The sequence below is a fragment of the Nanorana parkeri genome, unplaced genomic scaffold, assembly GCF_000935625.1.
Source record: "Nanorana parkeri isolate BGI_ZX_2015 unplaced genomic scaffold, ASM93562v1 scaffold147, whole genome shotgun sequence".
NCBI classification, from domain to species: Eukaryota; Metazoa; Chordata; class Amphibia; order Anura; family Dicroglossidae; genus Nanorana; species Nanorana parkeri.
In genome coordinates this window covers 1046544-1071914 of record NW_017306415.1, presented here as the reverse complement: position 1 = coordinate 1071914, position 25371 = coordinate 1046544, and the positions used below count along the sequence as shown (strand labels likewise).

Sequence of the window (25371 nt, the reverse complement as noted above, 5' to 3'; positions counted from 1 at the left end):
CCAAGTGTGAAGACTCATGGATCCATACCACCCAACTGGGAGATGAAAAAGAGATACACCTTCCAGCACATTATATTTAGACAATGAACACACCTCTGCCTCCAGTTATGCGGACCACTAAGAATTTATATGGCCAAAATTATTGATTAAACCCAGAATTTATTTTTTTTCACTGTAAGTTTTATTTATAAAAATAGTAGGGCTGGTAATGATTAAAATTTTTGTGTTCGATTGATCGAAATTTTTTAAAATTGATTAATTGATTAATTTCGATTTAATTATAATGCACATACAGATCCAACTACATTGGCCTATACACGTACAGCACAGCAATGAAGTCGTACAATGAACTAGGATCACACTAATCCAGCACGTTATTAATCTCACGTGCCCCACTCAATATGGCCGCCACTTGAGTGGGGCAACTCAGAATAATAACGTGCTGGATTAGTGTGATCCTAGTTCATTGTATGACTTCATTGCTGTGCTGTATGTGTAAAGGCCAATGCCTTGGCTGGCGCTCGTGCAGAGAGTTTCAAAAAAAAAATTAATCGATCAATCGATCAAAAAGATTAAATCGAGAAATTTATCGTTAATTTGCACAGCCCTAAAAAATAGCAAAGAAGATAATTCAGAGAGAACAGAAAGGTGCAGCAATATAACACATTTGGTGGTTGAATAGCACTTTTTCATAGATATCTGTACATCAGACCAAAAAGAGGGAAAACTGAGGAGGAAAGAGGGACAAAAAGATTTGGTTCCGTATGAGGGACAGCTGGGAGGTATGTGGATCTACTATAAACATGCCAATATGCACTAAGCGAAGTTGTCTTTTTCCTAAATTATGCCTTGGCTGTGTTTAGTGTACACAAACAGATGGTAAAGCTTACTACTGAAAGATTTTCAGGTAGATATACTTTATTACAGTTACATATTGAATTTATAGAAGGCCACAGTTTATGACCAGAAAATACTCACATAGAGTAGATGCTACTGGACCATGTCTATACCGTACACCAAAAGCTGAGTTTATAGCCTGGACAGCTTTTTGAGCAGCTGATTCCTGTTTTAAACAGACACAGAATTATTAACAAGAAGCCCTCATATATACATATATTCACATTGAATTCACATACAGTACTGTAGTACAGGTCACTGTCCTGAAATTAGACAGAATAAATGTAACATGGGTACCATGGCAGATAACCATATACTGTAGCCCAGGGTTGATAAGAAGAAGAAAGGAATAACAAACCTAAAGAAACTCTATGGTGCCAGCCACCGTGTTTCCTCCATGACAAGTTTTCTGTAGGCACCATTCACACTTGTAAATGGGGCCCATCGCATAACTCTCCCAAATTCCCCCGTGAGACTCAAGTGATCAGCTGTGGGCTAGAGGCGTTGTTCAATACGACTGTTCGGGACAGTTCCCATGTAATCATACATGCTGCGACTACCTGCTGACAATCACAACGTTGTCAATTATTTTTTAAGTGGTGTTTTTTTTTGGGCAAGGTGCAATATGATTATTTTTCATGTTTCGCTTTTGATAACTTTTTGGGATTAATAAAATATTTTTATAGAAGGTTACTGTCCAGATCCTTTTTGTAACTTCTGCAGACTAATCCTTCTGTAGGTACAGTGAAATGTTTTGTCACTGCTGACAATCACCCCTGGTTGCAGACTATTTGCATCCAGGTCATCTGCAAAGTAATCACAGCATGTGCGATTACTTGCGAATGGCCGCAGGAGGTGACAGTTGTTATTGTATTGTCCAGCATCTCCCATCCGCTGCAGATCGCATGAGGAATTCTTGAGACTCATGCGATCTGCCTCATTTGCAAGTGTGATTTAACGCTGCCGGAGCCATTTTATTATATAATTTTTGCACACAGGTTGAAATGCACATTTTAGGCCTGAAGATCACATAAAAGCCCTAAAAGATTATATATTTTCTGAAAGTTGAGACCCTGGAAAATAAGGTGGTGGCAGTTGCAATTTTGTATGTCACAATAATTTGACTATGTTATCAAATCTATATTTTTGGTAGCAAATACACTCAAATTACATTTAGTGCACAAAAACACAATATAATGCTTACAGGGTTAGTCACTAAAGGGTGAAGAGTTTGGAGAAGTGAACAATCTAGGATAACATAGCTGAACTGGAAAGTAAGTTGAATTGAAGAGTTTTTCCCAATCAGCTATGTTGTCCTAGATTGTTCACCTCCCCTGCCTTCTCCAAACTCTTCACCCTTTAGTGAATAACCCTGTTCATGTTTTGGTAAAATATGTCAAGCCTCTAAAATGTGCACGCCCGTGAAACGGCAAAAACCTACAGTACCCAAAACTCTCCATAGGCGACGATTTAAAAGCCTTTACTGCTCATCTTCTTTGCTTTAACAGCGAATGGTGAGCCTAGAATTATTGCTCTCACTGCAGCGTGCACAGCAATGCCTAATATGCGTGCTGAAATTTGCGTTTTTGTATGCGTGTCGCCTGATGCGCATGTTTGAGCTTGCTTGTGTGTGTATGTAGGCGGGGGGAGATTTTAAAAAAATGTGGGTTGTTTTTTAATCTATTAAGCTTTATTTTATTTTTTTTGTACTGGACTTTATTCTTATCACAAGGGAGCTGATAAGCCCCCTATGTCATGGTAAAGTGCAGGCAATAGGTTCTCTTTAAGGAAACATAAGGTGTCTATTAGACCCCCTAATGTCACCACTACATTGTGTTGAAGCTAACAGAGTACAGACTGTGCTCAGTCAGCTCCTTCCAAGGCCAGAGCACCCAAAAATCGATAGCTTATTCTTGCAAAGGACTGAGTGCTTCCCAGTTCTTATTACCCAGGGGAGCTCAGTGAGTGGATGTTTGCTGATCTCTCGCTCTCTCTCTATTATGACACCCGCTGTGAAGATTCCAGGTACCCAGGAGAGACAGGTTGGCACACATAGGGTGGAAGTGGGAGAGTGTTTAGGGGGGGGGCACTTAACACAGCTATATTGTAAAGCGCTGTGCAAACTATTGGCGCTATATAAATCCTGTATAATAATAATAATAATAATAATAATAATGTAGAGCTGATCGGCCTGATATTTGTTTACAAGTTAAAAGTGTTAAAGGAAAACTTGAAGAAATGTGGGGGGCCATTGTTGACTTCTTCAGAAAATGCTAGTTACTGGGCTGATAAAAAGAATTGAGTACTTTTTTAAACACATACCTGTCACAATTTTGCAGATTAGAACTTAAAGGAGAACTATGGGGTTAAGGCTTTTCCCCATAGTTCTCCTTAGGGTAATGGGAGGACACAAACTAGCATCCTCCTGTCACCCTAGGCTCAGTATACCGCAAGCTGTAGCTCGCGGTATACTGAGACGCCGCAGTATATCGTGAGCAGCTGCTCGCTGTATACTAAGACGCTGCAGCTGAAGCGGATCCCCACAGTTATGTCTGGATCCGCCCAGCTGCGTGACTGACAGCTGGCTCTGCCTATCTATAGGCAGAGCTAGCTGTACCCGCCCCCTCCCCGTCCGTTCTGCCAGTCAGCGCTGGCGGATCGGAGCTGGGAGGGGGGAATCCAGCCCTCCCCTGTCACAGCAGAGAGCCGTGACAGGATCGAGAGGTGAGCGAACGCCGGTATGTGTTTGCTCATCTCCCGATCTACTGAGCCGACCTGTGACAGTTTCATTGTCACAGGTCGGCTAGAACTATGAGGTGAGTGAAAAGCACTCGCCTCATAGTTCTCCTTTAAGTGAAACAATAGGCAACATGTGAAATCAGACCAATCAAGACCACTGCCAGGCAATCAGCATTTCCAAAACAAGGACATCAATGACTTCCCTTAACTGCCTGACTGCTATAGTGATCAAAAGGTTTTAATATTTGTGGATCAGTAGTTTTAACCCTTATCTGCACTAGCTGCATGCAAGATAAGGACATTTCGCTGACTCTCCTGCTGTGCATACTTTTTCTAGCTTTGAGGCTGAAGCTGGTCATACACCTATAGAATATCTGCAGATTTTCTGTGGTCAGATGGAAAAAATTTAACAGATTCCTCCATCTACGCTAAACTGTGTGAATGGAGGAATGTCCCACTGGGCCAAGCTTCAGTATCTTGCTAGTCGGCCCCGCTGGCTCTCGAAACACCTGAACAATGCCTGCATCCAATCAGATTGTTCAGGTATTTTGAGAGCCAGCGGGGCCGACTAGCAAGATACTGTAGCTTGGCCCAGAGGGAGATTTTTCCATCCACATAGTTTAGCGTAGATGGAGGAATCTGTTGCACTTTTTCCAACTGACCATAGAAAATCTGCAGATAGGCTATAGTTGTATGGCCAGCTTTGGAAAACGTAGAGAAAGTCTCAGCTTGCCGCCAGGAAACTAGCATTGTAAGAAGCAGGCCAACAAGAACAGCCACTGTTCTCATCTCAGTACAGGTTTCCTTTAAGGCAAGCTTAAATAACAACAGTGGCTGCAGAAAGGTGCAGCAAACATTAATGTTCTGACAAATAGCCTCAAGCTTTTAGTAACCAACGGAAGCAAAATAAGCAGACAGAGCACCAGCTGTACAATCACTGTCCATGATAATGAACCGGCATAATTGTAATGGGATTTCGAGACACAAACCTATCTATAGTATTTGTTCTTTAAGTGTATCTAGACCTAACCAATGAAAGTCATAAAATATGACTATTCGCTTACTTCCCAGTTCCCACTGATTCCAGTGGTGTCATTTTGTGCTTTTTCTTTGATTACATTTGCATGTTTTTTAGCTGGTGGTCCTGGCAGTTCCTCGACTTCCTGCCCTAGAGGGTCAAAGCTCTCTGATGGGCTCCCTAAGCAAAAGCAGCATGATCACCTTAGCATGTGTACTGCCTGTGGATTCCAAGCTGATGTGCCACCCAAAGTCCTTATCAAAGTTAGTACCCATTCACAACAATGCATTGTGTTAAACACAGAAAACCGTGAGTTTAGTGCACGCTATTGCACAAAGCACCTAGCGCTGAATAGCACCCCAACGCACCTCCCAATGGTACCACAATACCCTATGTTGCGTTGCCTTAAAAATAAATCAGTGCATGCACTTTCTTTCACCGCATCACAATGCATGGTAGTGCAGTGCTACAAGCTGTGTTGCAATACACAGCTGTCAGGAAGTGCGTTCGGATGCCATTCAAATGAATGGCAACGCAAAGCACCTAGCACACAGTACCGAACGCTAGGTGCGCTGTAATGTAGCATGTGCTAAACACACAGTATTGTGCTTTTAATGCCATGCTATTGTGTACACAGGCCCTAAGGAATCATGGGCTGTTCACATCCTCGAAGAGAAGCAGGACAGGCAGGTGAACAGGGGGTCCAAATGCAAAAAAAGGTAAGTATTGGGGAATAGTAAAGCAAACAATAAAACATTTATATGCCACCACTACTAGGGACTTTCTTTGTTAGATTATAATTTTTTTGGGAGAGTTGAAGTATACTTGTTGTTTGTTTAGATACAGTTAAATTGCAGGTAAAAGTTGCAAGGTTTATTCCCAATCTGCAGCAATGCAGACAATCTCAAAATAGCTAGTTATTGCCAGGGGATACTGCATGATCTGCCCTCATACATATGTCCCACAGATGACACCACAGAGGTGACCTCAGCTCTTAGTACTTTTAAGTGTCCTAACTGCATAAATGTGCATAAGCACATACATGGATGCAGCTGGAATTGTAGCCAGGGGTGTACCTGGTGTGTATACTCAGGGGCAGTGGCGGAACTACCAGGGTCGCAGAGGTCGTGGCCGCGACCGGGCCCTGGAGTTCCGCCACTTGGAGGGGGCCCAGGACAGGAGGAAGGGGCCCCTGGTAACCGGTGATTACCAGGATATTTATTATCCCAGTAACCGCTAATGTCAGTACCGGGACCTCTTCCTCCTGTCCTGGGCCCTACATGCTTCACGCTGCTCCCCTCAACTGGTTTCCGGGCGCAGCGTGAAGTATCATCCAGCCGGGCAGCAGCCAATGAGTGGGAGCGGTGTAATCCCCGCCTCCTCATCACACGGAACTGCTGCCCAGTGCCGACTAGAGCTGCCGCGGACACGAAGGGGGAGACAGGGAGCTGGAAGTATGAAGGTGACATGGGGTTCCGGAGTGGAAAGCTGGGGACGTGAAGGGGTCAGATGAGGGAAGCTGGGGACATGGAAGAGGAGAGTGTGGGGTCCGGGAGCAGAAAGCTGGGGACATGAAGGGGGAGAGAATGGGGAGCTGGGACATGAAAGAGGAGAGTGTTTTTTTTTTCCCTTGTCTAAATTTTGTTTACATTTTTTTTTACAAAAATCTAATTTGTTTCTTCTTGGGGCGGGGGGGGGCTTCATGGATTTTTGCATCGGGGCCCTGGGGTCACTAGTTACGCCACTGCTCAGGGGTGTCCCTATAGATCATAGGGTCCCACAGAAAAAAAAATTATGTGGCCCCCTGGTGCCTTCCTACTGTCATTGATCTTAACAGAAAGTATAAATAAATGACAGACAGCAGGAGAGCTGTCAGTATAGTCAGTACATCACTATGGATCAGTGCTGCGGACTTAATTTGTCATGCAAGAGGGGGCATCAGTGCAGGCAGTAACTTTAAACATTTGCAGGCTAAACTACATCAAAAAACCTTTTTAAACTGGATTTTTTTTTTATACAAAGCTACAAACTACTGCCAGTTTTTATCTGAGGAGAAAATCTGGGGTTTTTACAACCTAAGGAACAAACTTAATTTCAGTGCTTGCCAGGATGACCAGAAGCTCTGATTACAATAGAGCTACACTACAAAGACAGTTAAAAAAATTCTCCTTACTGCACAGCCTGTAAAAGGGATCTGTGACTAGCGATAACCATTGTGAAGTGTCATCCTATATATCTGACATCAGCTCTTGACCAGAATAACCCCTGCAGTCCTTATTATGCCATACTAGTCCTTAATATACATCCTTAAAGTGATGGATATGTGTTATTCTTAAAAGGAGAACTATGAGATGAGTGATTTCCACTCACCTCATAGTTCTAGCCGACCTGTGACAATGAGACTGTCACAGGTCGGCTCAGTAGATCAGGAGGTGAGCGAACACATACCGCGTTCTCTCACCTCTCGATCCTGTCACGGCTCTCTGCCGTGACAGGGGGAGGGGCTGGATTCCCCTCTCCCTGCTCCTATCTGCCAGCGCTAACTGGCGGAATGGACGGGGGAGGGGGCGGGTACAGCTGGCTCTGCCTCTAGATAGGCAGAGCCAGCTGTCACTCATGCAGCTGGGCGGATCTCGACGTCGATGTCGGGATCCGCTCCGGCTGCGGCGTCTCAGTATACCGCGAGCTGTAGCTCGCGGTATACTGAGCTTAGGGTAACGGGAGGACGCTAGTTTGTGTCCTCCCGTTACCCTAAGGAGAACTATGGGGAAAAACACTGACCTAATAGTTCTCCTTTAAGCTGGCGATACACCTATCGATTATCGTTCGATTTCTTTCGTGCCCTCATGGAACCATCGTTCGATTTCTGCTGGAATGCCCCATCATACACAGACCATTGTCGATTTTGATTATCGTTCGTTAGCAATACTAACTCACCGAATTTCGTCGATCGACAGAACGGATTTTCATTTGTGCATGTACAGTGTTCATGTTGCGATATTTTTGGTACAAAAACGACACTAATTTATCGATTTTCGTATGTTTCACAAAAAAAGTTTTCCAGCCTGACCGATGTTTGACTGTCAGATTTGGCTTTTTTTAATCTCCATTTTTTTTTGTGTCATACTAATACAAACAAAATAAACATGAGAATGCCTAAACATTTGTATTGCAACAAATTTCTGCGCGAAGTTGTGCATTATCTGACAGAAACGCAGGGGTGCCAATATTTTTGGCCATGACTGTATATAATTGAGAAATGAGTACTGTCATTTGCAAAAAGCTGCACATATTGGTGTTAGCTGTGCAAAGAGCAGAGATTGCACATGGTAAACTTTTCATGCTCTGCTGTTTTATTAGACATGGAAACAATGTGGGGGAAAATAATATTAAATTACAAAATTAACAGGAATCATAACCACCCAGTCTAATGATCTGCTCCTGATTCCTTATGGACAATTGCCCATGAAGAGTTTTGAGGCATGTGCTAGCACTCTGAGTGCAATGCCATATTGATCCAGTTTACAGTCTTGTTTATGGGATCAATATTAGAGATTAAGCTAGTATCAATGAAGCAGACAGCCAAATACCAAACAAACCAAGTAGATAAGGATACGTAAAATGCTTCCTGAACACCTGACTAAGGGGGTTATTCACAAAAGGGTAAGATAGCAGGATAAATTAATAATATAGGACAATATCGCTGATTTGAAAAAATTCTCAATCTCAGCTCACTTTCCAGTTCAGCTATGCTGTCCTAGATTGTTCCCTTCTCCTGCCTTCTCCAAACTCTTCACCCTTTTGTGAATAACCCCCTAAATAATATTTATAGCACTGTTTATTAACAGGTATATCTTTGTAGATTACATTACAGCGATACAGACATAGTGGGTAATAATCTACTAGACAATATGCACAAGACCAGGCACAAGAATTAAAAGACCAAAAGAAAAGGAAATGGTATATGGGATAAAGTGTAGTGTGATAAAGACTAGGGATGGGCTCCATGTTTGAGTAGAGCAACAGTTCGACTTGAACATCAGCAGTTCGTGTGTTCGGTGAACACACAAACTGTCAGGGCGTGCTGCGGGCTCTTCACCCGACGAGCACCCCACAAGGCACTGCGCACCGCACAGTGCCTTTTGAGCCCTGATTGGGTCAAGCAATGCACCTGACCACAGGTCAGGTGCCAGACTTTACCCAATCACAGCACAGAGAACTGTGAGAGCCATGATTGGGCAAAGCCATGATGACTTTGACCAATCATGGCTCACACGGCTAAGTCCTGTCAGGTGCCGGACAAATGTAAACAGTTGGGCAGAGCTAGCTAGCTGTCACCGCTAGCTCCGCCCAATAATTTATATTTTGCCGGCATCTGTCAGAATGCCCTTCAGCGGCAGGAGTTCGTCGCGAGCGGACGGGATGGCGGATGTCAGGTTTTTTTTCTATTATTTCTATTTTTTTGTTTTGTTTATTTCATCGAGTTTTTGCTGTCGTGGACAACGCTGGACGTCGTGATTGACCCTAGGATTACGGTGGATCCATTTTTGAGGATTTGTCAAAATCCTTTGTTGCATTTTTATTTCAATTAAAGGATTTTCCCTAAAAGTCGGGACTTTTTATTTATCTTTATTTGACCCTTTAGGGAATGGGTAGGTGTACCCCAATTACTCCTTACTCATTCACAAGGGAGGGGGGTACATCTGCGTTCCCCTTTATTAAAGGTATACCCCAATGTAAATAAGCCCGCACCCCCACAACCAACGCTCCAGGGCTTGTGGGAAGAGGCCCTTGTCCTCATCGGCACAGGTGACCCTGGAAAAGCACCCTTCCAGTGCCGAGGGCATGTGGCCTGGTATGGCAGGGAGGGCTCGCTCGTCCCCCCCTTTCCTGCCCTGCCAGGCCTGTGCTCGGATCAAGGGTCTGGTTGGGAATTTTAGGGGGGACCCCATGTCTTTTTTTCCCCCATTTTGGGGTGGGGTTCCTCCTTAAGATTCCTACCAGACTTTAAGGGCCTGGTATGACTTTGAGGGAGACCCTCACACACTTTTTGTTTTTTTTAAATGGGGTCCCTCATAACTTTCCTACCAGACCTAAAGGGTCTGGTATTGTTTGGGAGGGGGAACTGCACACTTTTTTTTCTTTATAAATGTAATTTTTTTCTTTATAAATGTCAGTTTTGCTGCAGCTGGTTCTATACATCGTACACATGTGCCACTTTACAGGCAGTTTAAGGGGACCTCTCAGGCACAATATTTAAAGGAATTTTTCATTTTTGGAGGGCTCGCTCGTCCCCCCCTTTCCTGCCCTGCCAGGCCTGTGCTCGGATCAAGGGTCTGGTTGGGAATTTTAGGGGGGACCCCATGTCTTTTTTTCCCCCATTTTGGGGTGGGGTTCCTCCTTAAGATTCCTACCAGACTTTAAGGGCCTGGTATGACTTTGAGGGAGACCCTCACACACTTTTTGTTTTTTTTAAATGGGGTCCCTCATAACTTTCCTACCAGACCTAAAGGGTCTGGTATTGTTTGGGAGGGGGAACTGCACACTTTTTTTTCTTTATAAATGTAATTTTTTTCTTTATAAATGTCAGTTTTGCTGCAGCTGGTTCTATACATCGTACACATGTGCCACTTTACAGGCAGTTTAAGGGGACCTCTCAGGCACAATATTTAAAGGAATTTTTCATTTTTATTGTTTCACTTTAAGCAATGGTAAAATCACTGCTCCTTTGAAAACTGTATTTTTAAAAAGTGTTTTTTGCATTCATTCCTGTCCTCCAGGCCAGTACCCGATTCCCCATACCTTTTTATGGCCAATAACAAGCATATAAGCCTTCCATGTTCTAAAGTCCAATACATTCTTTATTAATCACAATACCACTCCACCACTGAATACAATAAAACTGACCATGTTATTTTACCATAAAGAAACACATACACTTTTGTGTACTAAGATAATGCACAGTTCAGGGATGATGCACTGATCGCGATGTCACTACAGGCCTGTGTCAATCAGCGTTTGTTTGCTTTAAGCAAGTTTTGCATTCCATACAAATCTATGGGTTTGCAAAACCCACTTGAAGCAGGTCAAATGCAAGTCAGAATTAATTCAACAGCTGTGTTCAGTGGGGAACATCCGACACACTGTTAAGGCCTCATTCACCCGAGAAAAGGCCGGCAAGTACAGCTCCGTGCTGCATGCACGGCCGTATCGGTCAGCTTTGGGAAGGACAAGTGCTGCGTGTGATTAGTACACAGCCCCTGTCCTTCTCTATGGGAGTATGCAGCCATACACCGCCCCACACTCACCCACCCTGCACGTCCGTGCGGGTGCAGGTGTCCGTACTCGCACGCTGACAGGATGGATGCTGTCTGCGTCCGAGTCTGGACACCCGCACCTGCACTTGGGGTGAGCGTAGGGTGGCGTATGGCCACGTACTCCCATAGAGAAGGACAGGGGCTGTGTACTAATCACACGCAGCACTTGTCCTTCCCGGGAGCTGCCCGATACTGCTGTGCACGCAGCACGGAGCTGTACGTGCCGGCCTTTTCTCAGGTGAATAAGGCCTTAGTGTAAAATGGCAGCCGTGCCTGGAGAGCAAAGTTTCCACAGACCACTAACTGGAAAGGTGAGTATTGAGGTGCTTATTTTACAGGTTGCTGCCACTTTATTTTTCTTTTCATATGCTGAGGGTCACTTTATGAGCTAGGAGCTTAAAGTAGAATGAACCCTCCTATCTTTAACAGCCGAAGGCGGCAACATCTTAGCCTCTATTTAGATCTGCAGTTGCCATGGTGCTGCATATTTAATCATATTAACTATGTGCATGTTATGTGACATAAGCATAAGGCTTATCCTAAGGCACACTGGGACACAGTTAAATCCGGTGGGTTTAGTTCCGCTTTAACAGCTGAACAGGTTTTTGTGCTGAGGTTCATGCACAGAAGAGTGTGGGTATTGGTGTATGTGTGCTTGTACCCATACATAGGGCATATAGGTTCTAACAATTTATTTATAAATTGGTTCCAACAAGCTTTGGGTCAACCACCCTCCTGTTCCATGACTGACAAAAGCAGTGTATGTCATCTCCCAAGCACTGTTTTCTTGAGGACAGAGTGATAGGATGAATTTTACATGAATGCAATCTCAATTTTTCTACGGAGAAGATATACATATGACAATCCAGACACTGGACTTGTCACTGTGACTTACCACACACTTGAAATTTGGGATGTCATCATACTGGTAGGAATAAGGATAAAGTATCATTTGAGCATAGGCATGAAATGTGATGTAGATTTTGATAAATTTTCTCCTTTTATGGATAAATTGTGCAACTGCTTTCACTTCTGGTTCAGACTCTGCATAGGGTCCACAGTATGTGTTGTCACATGGATTCAGAGATGCCCCTTCCTCTACAAAGTCAAAGAAGAAACACTTTGTTGTTTACTGCCATGCAGATATGAATAAGTATAACAGACTTAAAAATAGGAACAGACAGAATCATGTTGTCATTTTGTAAATTAAATGCTGATACACTAAGAAGGAATAAAATATTATGAGAAATAAGTCCTCACATCATAAGATACAACTGCTTTGATCAAGCTTCGGTTAAGATGTCAGCAACTCGATCTTTAATTTGGATAGCAGGATAACAAATGGTTGTACAACCACCAAATGCATTGATTAGTTCAGTTGTAACATTTCATCATTTTCCATACTGCAGCGGTTTTTACTTGCAAATGATAATAAAACTACTATTAAGATTAATAATAATAACAAAATGCTATAATTGTCACTCTTACCACAAAACTTGACTTTCCAATTTCTGTTAGCATCCACACCATAGCAATTATATCTCATTTTTGATCTTGTCTTTCTCCAGAAACGATCCTAGCAAAATATAATAACATATTGCAGTTTTAGTATCTTGCTTTAGATTTAAAAAAAATACACATTTAATATTGAGTAAAATATTTAATTACATTCGGTGGTCATTGAAGTGTTATTAATCACTATAATTCTGAAGCGCTACACCTTTTATGTGGGCCTTGCCTTAAAAAAAATACCTAAAATTTCCAATACTGCCCCTATTCAAAAATAGTAGTTGTTTGTCTGTCATGCTGAATCTACAGTTTTGTTTCCTAAGGAGTCACCAACCTTGTAATGTGGAGACAACCAACCTGCTTGGTAAGTTATGAGGGGTCACTAAGTACTGAAACCGGTGGATTAGCTTGACAGACAGGCAACTACCAATCACTATTAGATCCTATGCTTACCTTTACTTCTAGCCATGCTACAGAGGACCAACAACAGCCCTAAATATTTGTAAAATTATATTACTCCTTTTGAGAATGTTATCCCTTATATTGGGTTAATTGAGGCTGTTTTACTAGCAACCATAACTGATTATACTGTGTAGGGAAGTGGCGTCACATCGGGGGTGCAGCCCGCACCATCGGAAGGTGTGACACCAAAATGACTAACAGTCATTTAGGTATCACCCCCTCTGAAAAGTTGCTTACTTGGTCATGGGCTTAGAGCCCGACAGTTGCTCGAGAGAGAAGGGGACACGACAGCATACCTTATCCGCCGAGTGAACATCCCCTCCTTTCTCTGCCCGCGTCCATCACCAGGATGGCTGCCGGTAGGTACCCAGATAGCAAGTAATTGTGCTGCAAGTTTGAAAATGACTTGCTAAACTCTTGCAGACTTGCCAAGCTTCACAATTTTGTTGCACGATTACAGCAAGTCTGCATTGCAAGTCTCCAGACCAGCGAGCTTGCAGAGCTCTTGCTATGACCTGCAGGACTCTTGCTGTAGACTTGCCAAGCAAATTTGCTACAAATTCAAAAAGTGTCAACTAGAACTTGTGCTGCAAGTGTTCTGCAAGTCTACAACTTGCCACGAATGTGTGCAGCAAGTTAACAAAATTACAATTTCACCCTGACACAAGTTTGTGGCAAGTTATCCTTGCTATCTGGGTAACAGCCGTACAGCATGTGACATCAGTTTCTCCCAGAAAGGTTTACTCTGCTATGTCTAGCAGAGTAAACCTTTCCTTTCAATCTGTTTTTTTTTCTTTACTGACATCGGGGCCACCGCCGTCAGTCAGAGATAAGGGCACCTCCCTGAAATTGCTTGTTTCAGGTTGGGATCCCTGTAAGCAAGCATTCCTCCTGTCAGATATTGAGGATGAGGAAGATAGCACCAAGGTTCAGCCACACAGTAGTCAGGGGACATCAGGGAGGAAGCAGCAAGAGACAGGGATGTTCCAGCAGCTGGAGCATACTGGAAAGTGGGCTCCAGCAATGAGCAGAGGGTGGAGAATGAGGTGGCAGACTGTCTGTGGTTGCCACTGATTGGAGAGGAAGAATATTCTGAAGGAGAGTCAGAACAGCAGCTTGCAAAGGACTGGAGGGAAAAGCCATCCTAATCCATCTGCCAGCACTGCCCCACGGACATGGCCACATTTATTTTGCACCAGAGAGCATGTGTGTCACAGGTTGACAATGCAGGAGAGCAACTGGAATACAGACTGTTGTCACCCTTTAACAGGAAGTGCCTAAACAAAGACCTTCATGGCAGGATCACAAGGTTCTGTTATACTGAAAGCTGCAGATTTAAAAAGATTTAAAAATTAGTTTAACAAGTTAATGGAGTTTCTAAAACTTATATGGATTTTCATTTACTTTAAATATATCTGGCAGTGTGATACTAGAACATACAGTATACCTATCACACAATACAAACATGAACCACAGTATTAGAACAATTATCTCATGAAGGAAGAGAAGTTCTGTGGTAATACATTTCAGCAGAATTGACCTCATTTATAGAGTTAATGAAGCTTGCAGCAGTAAATCCCGGGGGCTGGTATCTGGCATGGTGACAACGTCAGTTAAAAGTAATGAGTGATAATTGGTGACAATACATACAGGATGAATAAATGACTTAAAAAAAGGGATTCAGAGCTAAAAATACATATTTTCATTGTTGGCATAGGGGGAGTTCTTTTAATCACACTGGCATACCAGTCCAATTATTGGACCAGTCCACATTGTTATTTAATTAGGCTGATAAAGCACATGATGCACACATCTTGACAAGTTTGAAGCAAGACTCATCAGTGTTTGATATTGAGGTAGCTGTAGCTGTTTAATGCAGTGGGGCAGCCAAATCTGTGTTTGAGAAGTTGGATGGGATCATACCTTTCTAGCCTCCCACTGGCATATGTGGGCGGCTTGGCAGATTATTTTTTTGCTTGGTAAAGCTTCCAGTGACCCTTCAAGCAACCCCCACCTGCAGGAGCCTGTGTGCCAGCTCTCATTAAGCATTACCAACCAAGATGTCACAGATGTTGCATGGTGATCTCATTTCATGTCTGGACCAGGACCCCTAAAGGATCACGTCTGATAATGCATGTTTGATATAAAATACATTATAGAATAACTGCATTTGATACATTTAGTAATGAAGCTAGTATTTAGAAGTAACATGGACAATTTCAATCATCTAGTTAACTACAGTACATTAGTGCAGACATGTTTTCACTTCTACGGCATACTGCAGATCAATGACCAAACATGGTTGCGTAGCTGCTCTGGAGTGGTATCAGTTCACCCCATATTGGTGTCATGTGTCTATTAAAGTACACCATGTACATGTAGGTATTTGGCAATTTACAAAGCAGAGTAGGGACTGGCTAGAAGGGGTCACTTTGATGCAGTTCACCAGCTTGAACATATTTTTCAATATATGTGAATCAAGATTCCCCCTTTTTTATGCACTGCTAGAACTGTTTAGAGCTCAACTCCACTTTATAATGTTTAAAAGATCCATGTACACCCCTTACTGTTTAAAAAAAAAAAATTAACTACTCACCCTCTACACTCTCCAAAATTGTCTTCCTTGTCTGCCTCTGCTTCTGGATGCCGCTCCTGTTCTTAGGCATCATTGAACCCAATGAGAGCCTAGGCTGTCATGTACACACTCCCTGGGGATATGCCATCACACAGCTTGGGCTTTCAGTAGAATGCTGCATAAAACAGTGCTCACAAATCACAATGGGAGCATCATTCTATGAAGCACTGAAAAATACCCACCACCAATGCTGGAGGAAAAACAGGAAAGATCCTTCTTGCCAGTGGCGTAACTAGAAACCTCAGAGACCCAGTGCAAGAAACCAAGAAGGCCCCCCCACCCATCAAAAAAGGCACGATTTCAATACTTTTTTCCCCCAATATGTATTGTAAATGGCTGTTGCTGGCGTAACTAAGCCCATTGTTACCAAAATGTTGTCAATGGCTGTTGTTGCTGGCGTAACTAAGCCTATTGTTACCGTGAGGCAAGTTCCCATCACTGGCGGAACTACCAGGGTCAATGCGGTCACATGTGCATATTTAGGAATCCTAAATATAGTGCTGGCTCTATACCCCTTTCGCTGCCACACATGATATAATCCACATTTTAGGCCTGAAAATGTACTTAAAACCCCCAAAACATTATATATATATATATACACACACACACACACACACACACACACACACACATTCTATACATATTCTGAAAGCAAACACCCTGTAGAATAGAATGGTGGCAGTTGCACATTACACAAGTTAATTTTAGTGGCCAAGAACACAATATAGTATAATATAAAATCTGAGTTTACAACGAGTAAATAGGTACCCAACATGCCCAGGCTGTCACTATAGGACAAGGGGCAGGGCGAGATCTCATGCTGGGGCCATAGAAAGGAAAAAAGGGGAGCAAACCCTTCTTCACTGTATCCTAAACCTAAAAAAGCCAATCATCCTGATTCTAGCTTCACTGCTGGTAAATTACTGATCTGAATTAAACATGCCAAGCCAAGAAGTCTAAATTCCTTTTTTGCATGATTTTTCTAGGTCAGTGACTTACAAGGTAGTAAAGGAAGATAACCATACCCCCAAAGTCTACACCTGCAAGTCAGCAATGGCAGCTTTCCTATTTCCATACTCTCAGGGTCCCATAGATACATACGTGGGTCCAGCTGTAGCGATACCCATCAGGGTTTAACACCGGCATCACATATATGTAGAGAAAGTCAAGAATTTTCTTCATAACAGGATCACTTTTATAGGTATTAATGGCCTATGTAAGGAATGACAAATTTATTAGCAACGCATATAAGTTTAATTGTAATTAATCTGAAATAAGACATTAAAGTTCAACTTCAGGGAACAAATAAACTAAATCTGTGAATCTGTAATGGTATTAAGGAAACTACATTCACACCTCTGCATTGTAGTGCACGGTGCCTCTGCAGGAGAGACTGCAGCCTCTTCAAGCATGATTCTATGTGCTACTTCTCTTTCCTGTTTCAAAACATGACAAGGCTTCAGTAAGTTCATGCATGAACCAATTTTGAAATTGGCCTGCTTTGATTCAAAGGTAAGAGCAATCTTCTTTTTTTCTAGAGGGGTAGCCAGGTACAAAAGATAAATGCCAAAATGTGTAAAATTAGAGCAATTTAAATGCAAAATGTTCATATTACTGGAGTGTGCCTTTGAATTTTAAGCAAACAAAGAATGTAGAGTATGTGTTTGTAATAAACAATTATTAATATCACCTCCTTTACAAACCACTGGCAAAAAGCTGGCCCAATCCATTCTCTTGCGTGAATACCACAGTCCATCCAAATCTCTCTCTTATAAGATTTCCTAAAAGAGGAAGGCTTTGTACCCAACTGTGTAATGAAAATAAATATATAGTCATTAGTGTATTGTTAATAGCTGTATACACTCTGAAGGAAAGGTAATATTAAACAGAAATCCACAGCAATCAATCTGATCTACAGCATATATATTTGAGATCCAAAATATTAATATGCGATTTTTCTAGAGTGACATCTGATGTGTTTAATTGATACCCCAAGAAGATAAAGGTGCTTATATAATACAAATGAAAGAATAGCATTTGTAATGATCTAGGACTTATGGCCTGGGGCTGTATGCGGCACGTTGGCACATGGGACCTTGCAGACACTATTCTGTATTTTCCTTAGCTAGGTGCTTATTCAGGGCAGCAAAGGAAACAATTATTAGACTTACTTCTAGTGGTTAAATGGTTTGATTTATTACTTTTTTCTGCTTACAAACCAAGCCTCAAAGCAGTCAGCCTGTGCTATGCTGTCTCTTTAGATTAGCCATAGTGCTCTGAGAATCTTCTTTGAGCAAACAAATTCCCTATTGTAGCAAAAAAGGAAAACATTAATAACAAATTCTTTCAAAACCTTATCTAATTTCAATAATTGTAGTTTCATATATTTTTAAATACATTTAGAGGGGGCCCCTTTCCAGGGGAAACCAAAGCTGTATATAAGTAATCACTGAGAAATTATGCAAAATTCCTAAGAGGTATTGAAACCCCAATTGTTGATCAAAGTTGATCAAAAAGAACCCCCATAGTGATATACACCTTGGGAATAAATTCATTACCAATAATTTAAAAATCTAACAATCTTTATTAAAATGTTATATGTTTATGTACTTCTAAATGAAAAAAATTGCATACCAACAAACCTATTTGCAGAACTAATTAAGTTTATTTTCAAACTTAGATCAGAGAACTAATCTGATTTGCAACAAAATTTGAAAACATGGACATTCAACAGTTTCTTAACCTTTGATTTTTTTGATGGTAAGAAGCCTAATGTTTGCACACTTTGCAGAGAATTCCCTTGTTTTAACCAAATTTGCTAATGTACCATGTTAAAGTGACATTAAAGTCAAAAACGTTTTTCCCTCTCCCCAATGTTAATGAAAGCACTTACCTTAAATGATGTTTCTTAATCCGATCTTCTTCTTTCTGTCCTTTTCAGCCTTCTCTCCAGCGCTGCTGCGGGTCTCCGATCCAGCGCTGACTCCTCTGTCCTTGCTTGCACTTCCTGTCCCACGGTGTCTGCATGCGGGTGCACGCGTCCATAGACTTACCTTGTGTCTCTCCTCGTCTCCTGGCCGAAAATCCGAACTGCGCATGCGCCGCCCGAACATTTTTGGATTTTCGGAGAGGAGCGCGCGGCGAAGACAGCACTAAGTTTAAACCGCTTTTAAAGCGTTTAAAAAAAAAAAACTTTTTGCATATATCTACTGCTTGCTATGAATCAGTTTAAGTGATTCCTCTATGATCGGGGGTTGTAAATTCCTAATTCCATGATAATGGTTTTGCCCAGATCAGCTAAATCCCCTAATAAAATTAGCAATTGACATGTTTAGGTAAACACACAGGACATGTAACTTTAATGACCCAGGTGACCACACTTAGTAAGAAAACTGAATTACATTATTAACCCACTTTCATAACTTGCAATTGATATTGTAAATTTAATTGCACAAATAGCTTTGTCTCATCAAGACATAACCATATCTACCAAGAATGGACAGGCTATGGTGGCCAGGGTCTTATCAAGCCATATTAAACCACCTTTGCCAGCCATAGGTTATATACCTACCAAATTTAGACTTGATTAGAAGCTAATTTAATGAAACAATAATCCATAGCTTATTTAGGATTAGCTCATGATCCTAGAGAAATATGTTTAATAAAATGAACATTAACCATTTAGAAGGAGCAGAGGAGGACATTGTAAAGGCTTAGTCCTCCTGCTCCTCCTAAACTGCCCTGCCTTAGGGGGTCGGGGCCGTGACACCCCATAGAGGGCTGACAAAAAGATTCTGCAGAGCCAGCTAAATAAGGCTCTTGTTTTAACTTCTAGAAGAGGGACACATGCAACACCAAGAAGTTTGTAACATCCCAGAAGACATCAGGAAATCATCTGTGCAAGCCTTACTTGGAAAAGAGCCATTCAGATCCATCTTTTGTTTACTGAACTGGACTCTGTCAGAACTCATAATCAAGCACTCTCTTTTTTTCATTTTTATTTTACTGTTATATATTTTGTCTCTCTTTATTAATATATTTTTCTGTATATTTTTTTCACCGTTTCTTTTACTAAAGGATGATCTTAAAAATTGTTAAGCTTATCGCTATGCTCTAAATAAGTATCTTTGCCACTGTAAAGAGCGCTACTGTATAGTGACACATGTCATATTCCTGTCTGAGAGGACTGTGGTATCATAGGCTTTGTTTAACTTTATTGAATTGTCACAGCACTTGCTGAGATCGGTTCGCTAATACCGGCATTACAAAGCCTGATATAACTCGTCACGTACACTGTACGTCTCCCGTCACGAAGGGGTTAAAAACACATGGTGGCAGTTGATGTTTGGTGTGTAAAGGGTTAACTGCTGAGTTAACCAACCCTGGTGACAATCGCTCTCTGAGTTTGTTGTCCTGCGAGCTGGGAAATCTCTGTGCAGGGGGAGGCTGAGAGCAGTATCACCACGTCCTTGTGACGGCTCGCTTGGTTCAGAACTGCGTAAAATCACGTGCGATTGACGTACAGTGGATTCGGACCCGGCACATCTGTCACAATAACGGCCTGGACAAACCATAATACCACAAGAGCTGCTTACAATGGTTACCTTTTATTGCCATGATTTCAAACAGAAGTCAAGACTACTATAAATAACTATTTGTTTGTAGGGCAGGGACAGTTATTTCCATATAAGTATTTTTTCCTTGGGAAAATGACCACAAAATACTTTTATTAGATGAGTCTTGATAAAGACCTACCAAGATCCATTGAAATATTGATAATAGAATGCTGTTACTTTGACTGCAAGACCTGTTAGTGCCTCTATACGTATTTTAGATTTGTATGGATATGTCTTGTGGATGAGCACCCGTGCATTTACATTACAAATAGAGTGCGGTGCCTAGGGATGATTTATTGTATTGTTTGGAGGAGGCTACATGATCACTGTCGTAAGCTGGCCATTTATGAAGAATCGGCTAAAAATCTCATAGTGAGTGCCAATGCCAGCACCCTTCTGGCAGGCATCCCTTGATCACAAGATCGAAGGTGCTGGTTGGAAGATCTTCGAATAAATGGTGCTTGCAACCAGTTAACTGAAAGCTTCATTCATGTATTCTGACAGTGGCAGGAAGCTGCTGTCAGAATACAAAGGAAACAGCAGATGATTCATCCATCAATGTTCGTAAACATTGGATGGAGGAATCCATTCTATTTTTGTTGTTCAGCCCACTGGACACCGAACAGTGTATGGCCAGCTAAAGTCTCGTGCTGTATTTATGGCTGAGGCTGTGGGTGGGGAGAAGCAATGCTGGAATGCCACTTCCAGTATGTTCTACACACAGTGGGCAATTCTACTAGCACTCTTAATCAGTAGAGAATAGGGCTGGCTGTGACAATGCAGGATATTGGAGTGGCCAGCCTCTTCCTCTAGTGACAATGCTGAGCCACAGGCAGCTCAAAGGTATAAACGGTGACAATGCTGTAGATAATTTCATAGCTATGTTACAGCATTTTGAACCATAGACAGGAAGTCTGCTATTTCTGGCAGGATCACCAGATATGAAACTAGACAAAGAGAGGGATATGGTGAATGGGCGTTGGTTTTATTAAAAGGTGTACAGCCTTCAATGTAACATAACCAAATATCAGTTTTTGCCTTAACATACACTTTAAATCTCCCTAAAATGTTGTTGCAGCTGCTTCAGGACTTCTGGCCATGATAGTTTGTCCCAACCCCTGTCATTATCACTTTTACCAGAAGGCTGGATCCTAGTATAAGTGGAAAACATATTAATAAAGGCAGTCATATAAGAAAATGAATTTATATACTGAATACTATCATTACATGTATGAGCCAAATACAGTTTTTAAAAAATACATTTTCTGTGTTAGTGTTTTTTTAAATGAAAAAAAAACCTGACAAATAATGTAGTAAAAAAATATAAATAAGCATACATTAGGACCAGATTGTACATGTTGGTCCTGGAGCAGTCTTAAAATAAGTCCTACATCAGTCATAGGCAAACTGTGACCCCTCACTATCCAAGATTCTGAGACTACAACTATATGCAGAGGCTGGCACAGCATGTTGGAGTTTGTAGTCCTTTGGTAGCTCCAGGACCGACTCTTGCTCAGACAAGGGCTGAAAAGCAGCTCGTCTCAACTAACCATCTAGTGTACAATCAGAATGATCTGCAAATATTAGTGAATATCTAACAAACACAAACCAGACAGCACAATATAATTCCAGCCTGGCATGATGGGGATTTTATTAGATTAAGCCTTTCACTCATCATTTCCAGAATACACATTTGAAAGGCACATGGGTCTAATGCAATAGCCATTCTGTATTACAAACATGTATCTCATTGTTTTCTTTGTATAACTCTGTTGGAAATTAAATTGGTTGTATTATATTCTTGGTGCCTCCTGGGGTAAAATATAAAGATTATTCAAACTAACCTATCAAATGGGAATTTCACATTTAATTGATCCTCCCAACCGAGGTTGGCTACATGTTATTTTAACAGTATGCACTTCGAGCACTGCCTAGTCCTTTTGATTAGTTGCAACTTTCTTCTAAAGCATAGCTCCTAAAAGCTCTCCAAAAACACTCCTAAATTAGTCCTTATGGAAGACACAGCCCTATCAGTATCAGAAAGGATCTGAAATATATTAGGCATATTACCTTAAGCACATACAATGGTCTTCCTTCATAAGAGGTCCCAATTGAAAACATGTGAACAAGATTTGAGTGAGATCTATTCATGTGGTGCATCCATTTCTCAATCTGAAAACACAGATATTTCATCAAACAATTGTACCCACCAATGTTATGTTAAAAACAATTAATGGGATATCTTTCTTAATTGATAATGTCCACGTTTATTTATACAGGCATTTATATAGCACCAACGTTTGCTAAGCAATTTACTCCTGTCTCTGCCCTCAAGGTTTCTAAGGTTCCTATTTCATATGCAGATATATATACTAGGCCAGGGGTGGGCAACTCTGGCCCTACAGCTTTTGTGGAGGTACAAGTCCCTTAAGGCATTGCAAAACTGACAAGTACAGCCTTGCCTTCCAGAGGAATGTTGAGAATTGTTGTTAAAGCACAGCCGCAGGGAAGCTGCCCACCCCTGTACTAGGCCAATTAACCTAGGAAAGGTTAAAAGGAGAGGAAACCCACACAAGGAGAACATGCCTACTCCATGCAGGTAGTGTCCCGGATGAGATTCAAACCTAGGACTGAAGTGCTGCAAGGCAGGAATGCTAACCACTTAGCCACTGTAACACCAAGTTGAATGTGATATACAGTTTGTATTTATGTGAAATACCAACAAGTGTGTAAAGTGTCCATTATTGTACAAAAGCAAAGGGTCCTTATTCAAATAATGGTGTTTGTTTCCTTTCCAAGTCTCTGAGGGCTTGATTGACGAAAACTGTTTGGGTCAGAAAATGTAAAGCAGATAAAAACCCTAACTGAACTGTGTATCATAAACAATTGCCATGTTTAAAAAAATAAAGTACTTATGTTCACCTTTTTTATGCTTTGGTGCATTTCGTTGCTTCTGATCTCCTGCAGCAACTTGCTGTCTACATGCACTCTAGTGATAGTTGCATTGCATTTCTCAGGGTTAGTTGGTGACATCAGTGGGCCATGCCTACATAGTGCAGTGACAATGCAGGAGCAAGACTGGGAGACAGAGCCAATAACACCCAATAACAGGATGTGCCTGAAAATGTGCACCTGGGCCCAGACTAAGGACATATTCTTAACAAGCAGTAAAAGAACGTTCAAACCATCCCTAACCTCTGTAGCAGCTTTTAAAGTGAGGTTATTCAAGATCCTCAAAACATTAGAAACATCTACTGTGTGCTTACTGGTAAAATTCCAAGATCTGTTCTCAATGAAAAAAAAGCAATGCCTTTGTTTTGAATTTTCAAACTGAATTTCACTACAATATTTATAGATACAGAGGAGAATATAGAATTGTTATAAATTGTTTTTAGTGCTTGTAAAATGTATATATGAATATGTAAATAAAATAATTTAATGTACATGATCTTGACATAGGTTAATTTTAATAGTAGGATCACCAGGTACTATTTCAATTAAAGCTGCAATAATAATGTTAATGATATTAAAAAGACTTTTGAGATTACATGAACATGTTTATATGATTTTAGTGATTGGGTTTACATACTGTATACTTTAAGCCTGATAAATACAATGGAAAAACTCTATTGCTCTGGCTTGTTTAACCATCTCAAATCTCTTATAAGGGTGGAATTTTGTTTTCAATTGCACCACCAAGAACATAAATTGTATATTTACTGTATATTGCTGTATAGTTTAGGTCCCCCTTCTTTACATTGCATGTTTTATAAATGTTAGCATAAAGAAAAAGTATTGTTCGTGTCACAATGTCCGTCAATCCGTGCCGGATTTTACCTTTGGTCCCTGGTGCTTGGCATTGAGCCTATGGTGTTTCACAAGGCTGCAGCCAATCTGCACTCCTCCTCCCCTATTTAGCACTACCTCACTTGTTGCTTTTGGTTCGAGCAACATGTCTAACTCCTTGTCATGGACCCCTTGTATCCCTAGTTATCCCTGTGATTGGATCCCCGTGCTTTCGGCTTCCCTGTACCCCACTGGATTCTCTGTGTGGCCTTATTCCCTGCTTTGTTCTCGGTGTTCCTGTTATAGTCTAATTTCAGTGTGTACCTGTGATTATTGCCTGAGGCCTTCCATTGCTTTCACCAGTGTGATGTGAGTATGTTTTTACTGTCTGCATTGCTATACTGCTTCAGTGTTTCCCCGCTCGAGCCCTTGCGGGTCTGTATTCTCCGATCTACTTGAATTCTTCATACTTCTGCCTTACTTTCTCCAGTGTACTTTATTTCTGTTTATTCAGCTCTCCAGTGTATCTTTCACCTTAGTGCAACACATTTACTCTTGTACTTCAGTGCTCCACTTCTTCCTTGTATCTATGTTCTATACCTACTTGTATCGCACACTCCCTGTGTACATTTGCCTCACTGACCTGCACTTCGTGTTTAATCGTCTGTGTATCCTATATCTTCTAGTGTGCCACTGTTACTAGGGTTGCCACCTTTCTTCAAGTGAAACCCAAACACTTTTTTGGGAGAGTGAGTGGTGGCTTATTCATATGTAATAGCGCCACCCATTCATATGTAACTATCACAATTGAGACTATTTTAGTGGGGGGCCAGTAGCCCCTATCTTAATTTTGGTTGCATATGTCTGCCTGACATCTTGTGTCCGGGTTTCTGCTGCCATAAAACCTGGACACAGCATTCAAAACCCGAACTGTCCGGGTGAATCCTGGACAGGTGGCAACCCTAACTGTTACTATCCTACTCCTCTTGGTTTTAGGTTTGTTCCCTACCTGTCTCTGTATCCAGTCCCCCGTTGCTGCCACTAGCCATCTAAGTCTGTGCAGGTGCACAACCAGGAAGGTGCCCGACCGCACATTCATCCTCACCATTGGAGGCTCTGTAGAGGACCCGGCCCCTCTTAGACTCTGTGCCTCTATTCCGTCCCCGATAAATCACAGACCCTTAGCTTCTAGTCCCCTGTGACCTACATCCATAATATCCCTCCAGTCTGTGCCTTCTATCGGCTCCCCGCACCAATAACCCCCGAAGCCTATCTTCTCTAATTCCCCGGTCCGCTGACTGTGACAGTTCAGGAAGGGGAGAGGACATTTTTTGCCTACATATTTTGACACTAAGCACTATCTCTCTGTAAGGTATTGATTATGCGTTAAAG

General features: G+C 41.7%; 1 protein-coding gene across 1 annotated transcript in view; it reads right to left on the bottom strand.

The window, feature by feature from the left end:
• The window catches only part of CPA6 (carboxypeptidase A6), a 106569-nt gene that overhangs the window by 1432 nt on the left and 79766 nt on the right, over window positions 1-25371 (bottom strand). Inside the window, exons 5-10 of the mRNA XM_018554225.1 lie at window positions 22264-22365; window positions 17268-17384; window positions 16679-16789; window positions 12460-12547; window positions 11867-12069; window positions 979-1063 (exon numbers count right to left, since the gene is read on the bottom strand). Of these exons, the coding sequence (XP_018409727.1) occupies window positions 979-1063; window positions 11867-12069; window positions 12460-12547; window positions 16679-16789; window positions 17268-17384; window positions 22264-22365 (706 nt within the window). The remainder of the gene's footprint in view (window positions 1-978; window positions 1064-11866; window positions 12070-12459; window positions 12548-16678; window positions 16790-17267; window positions 17385-22263; window positions 22366-25371) is intronic.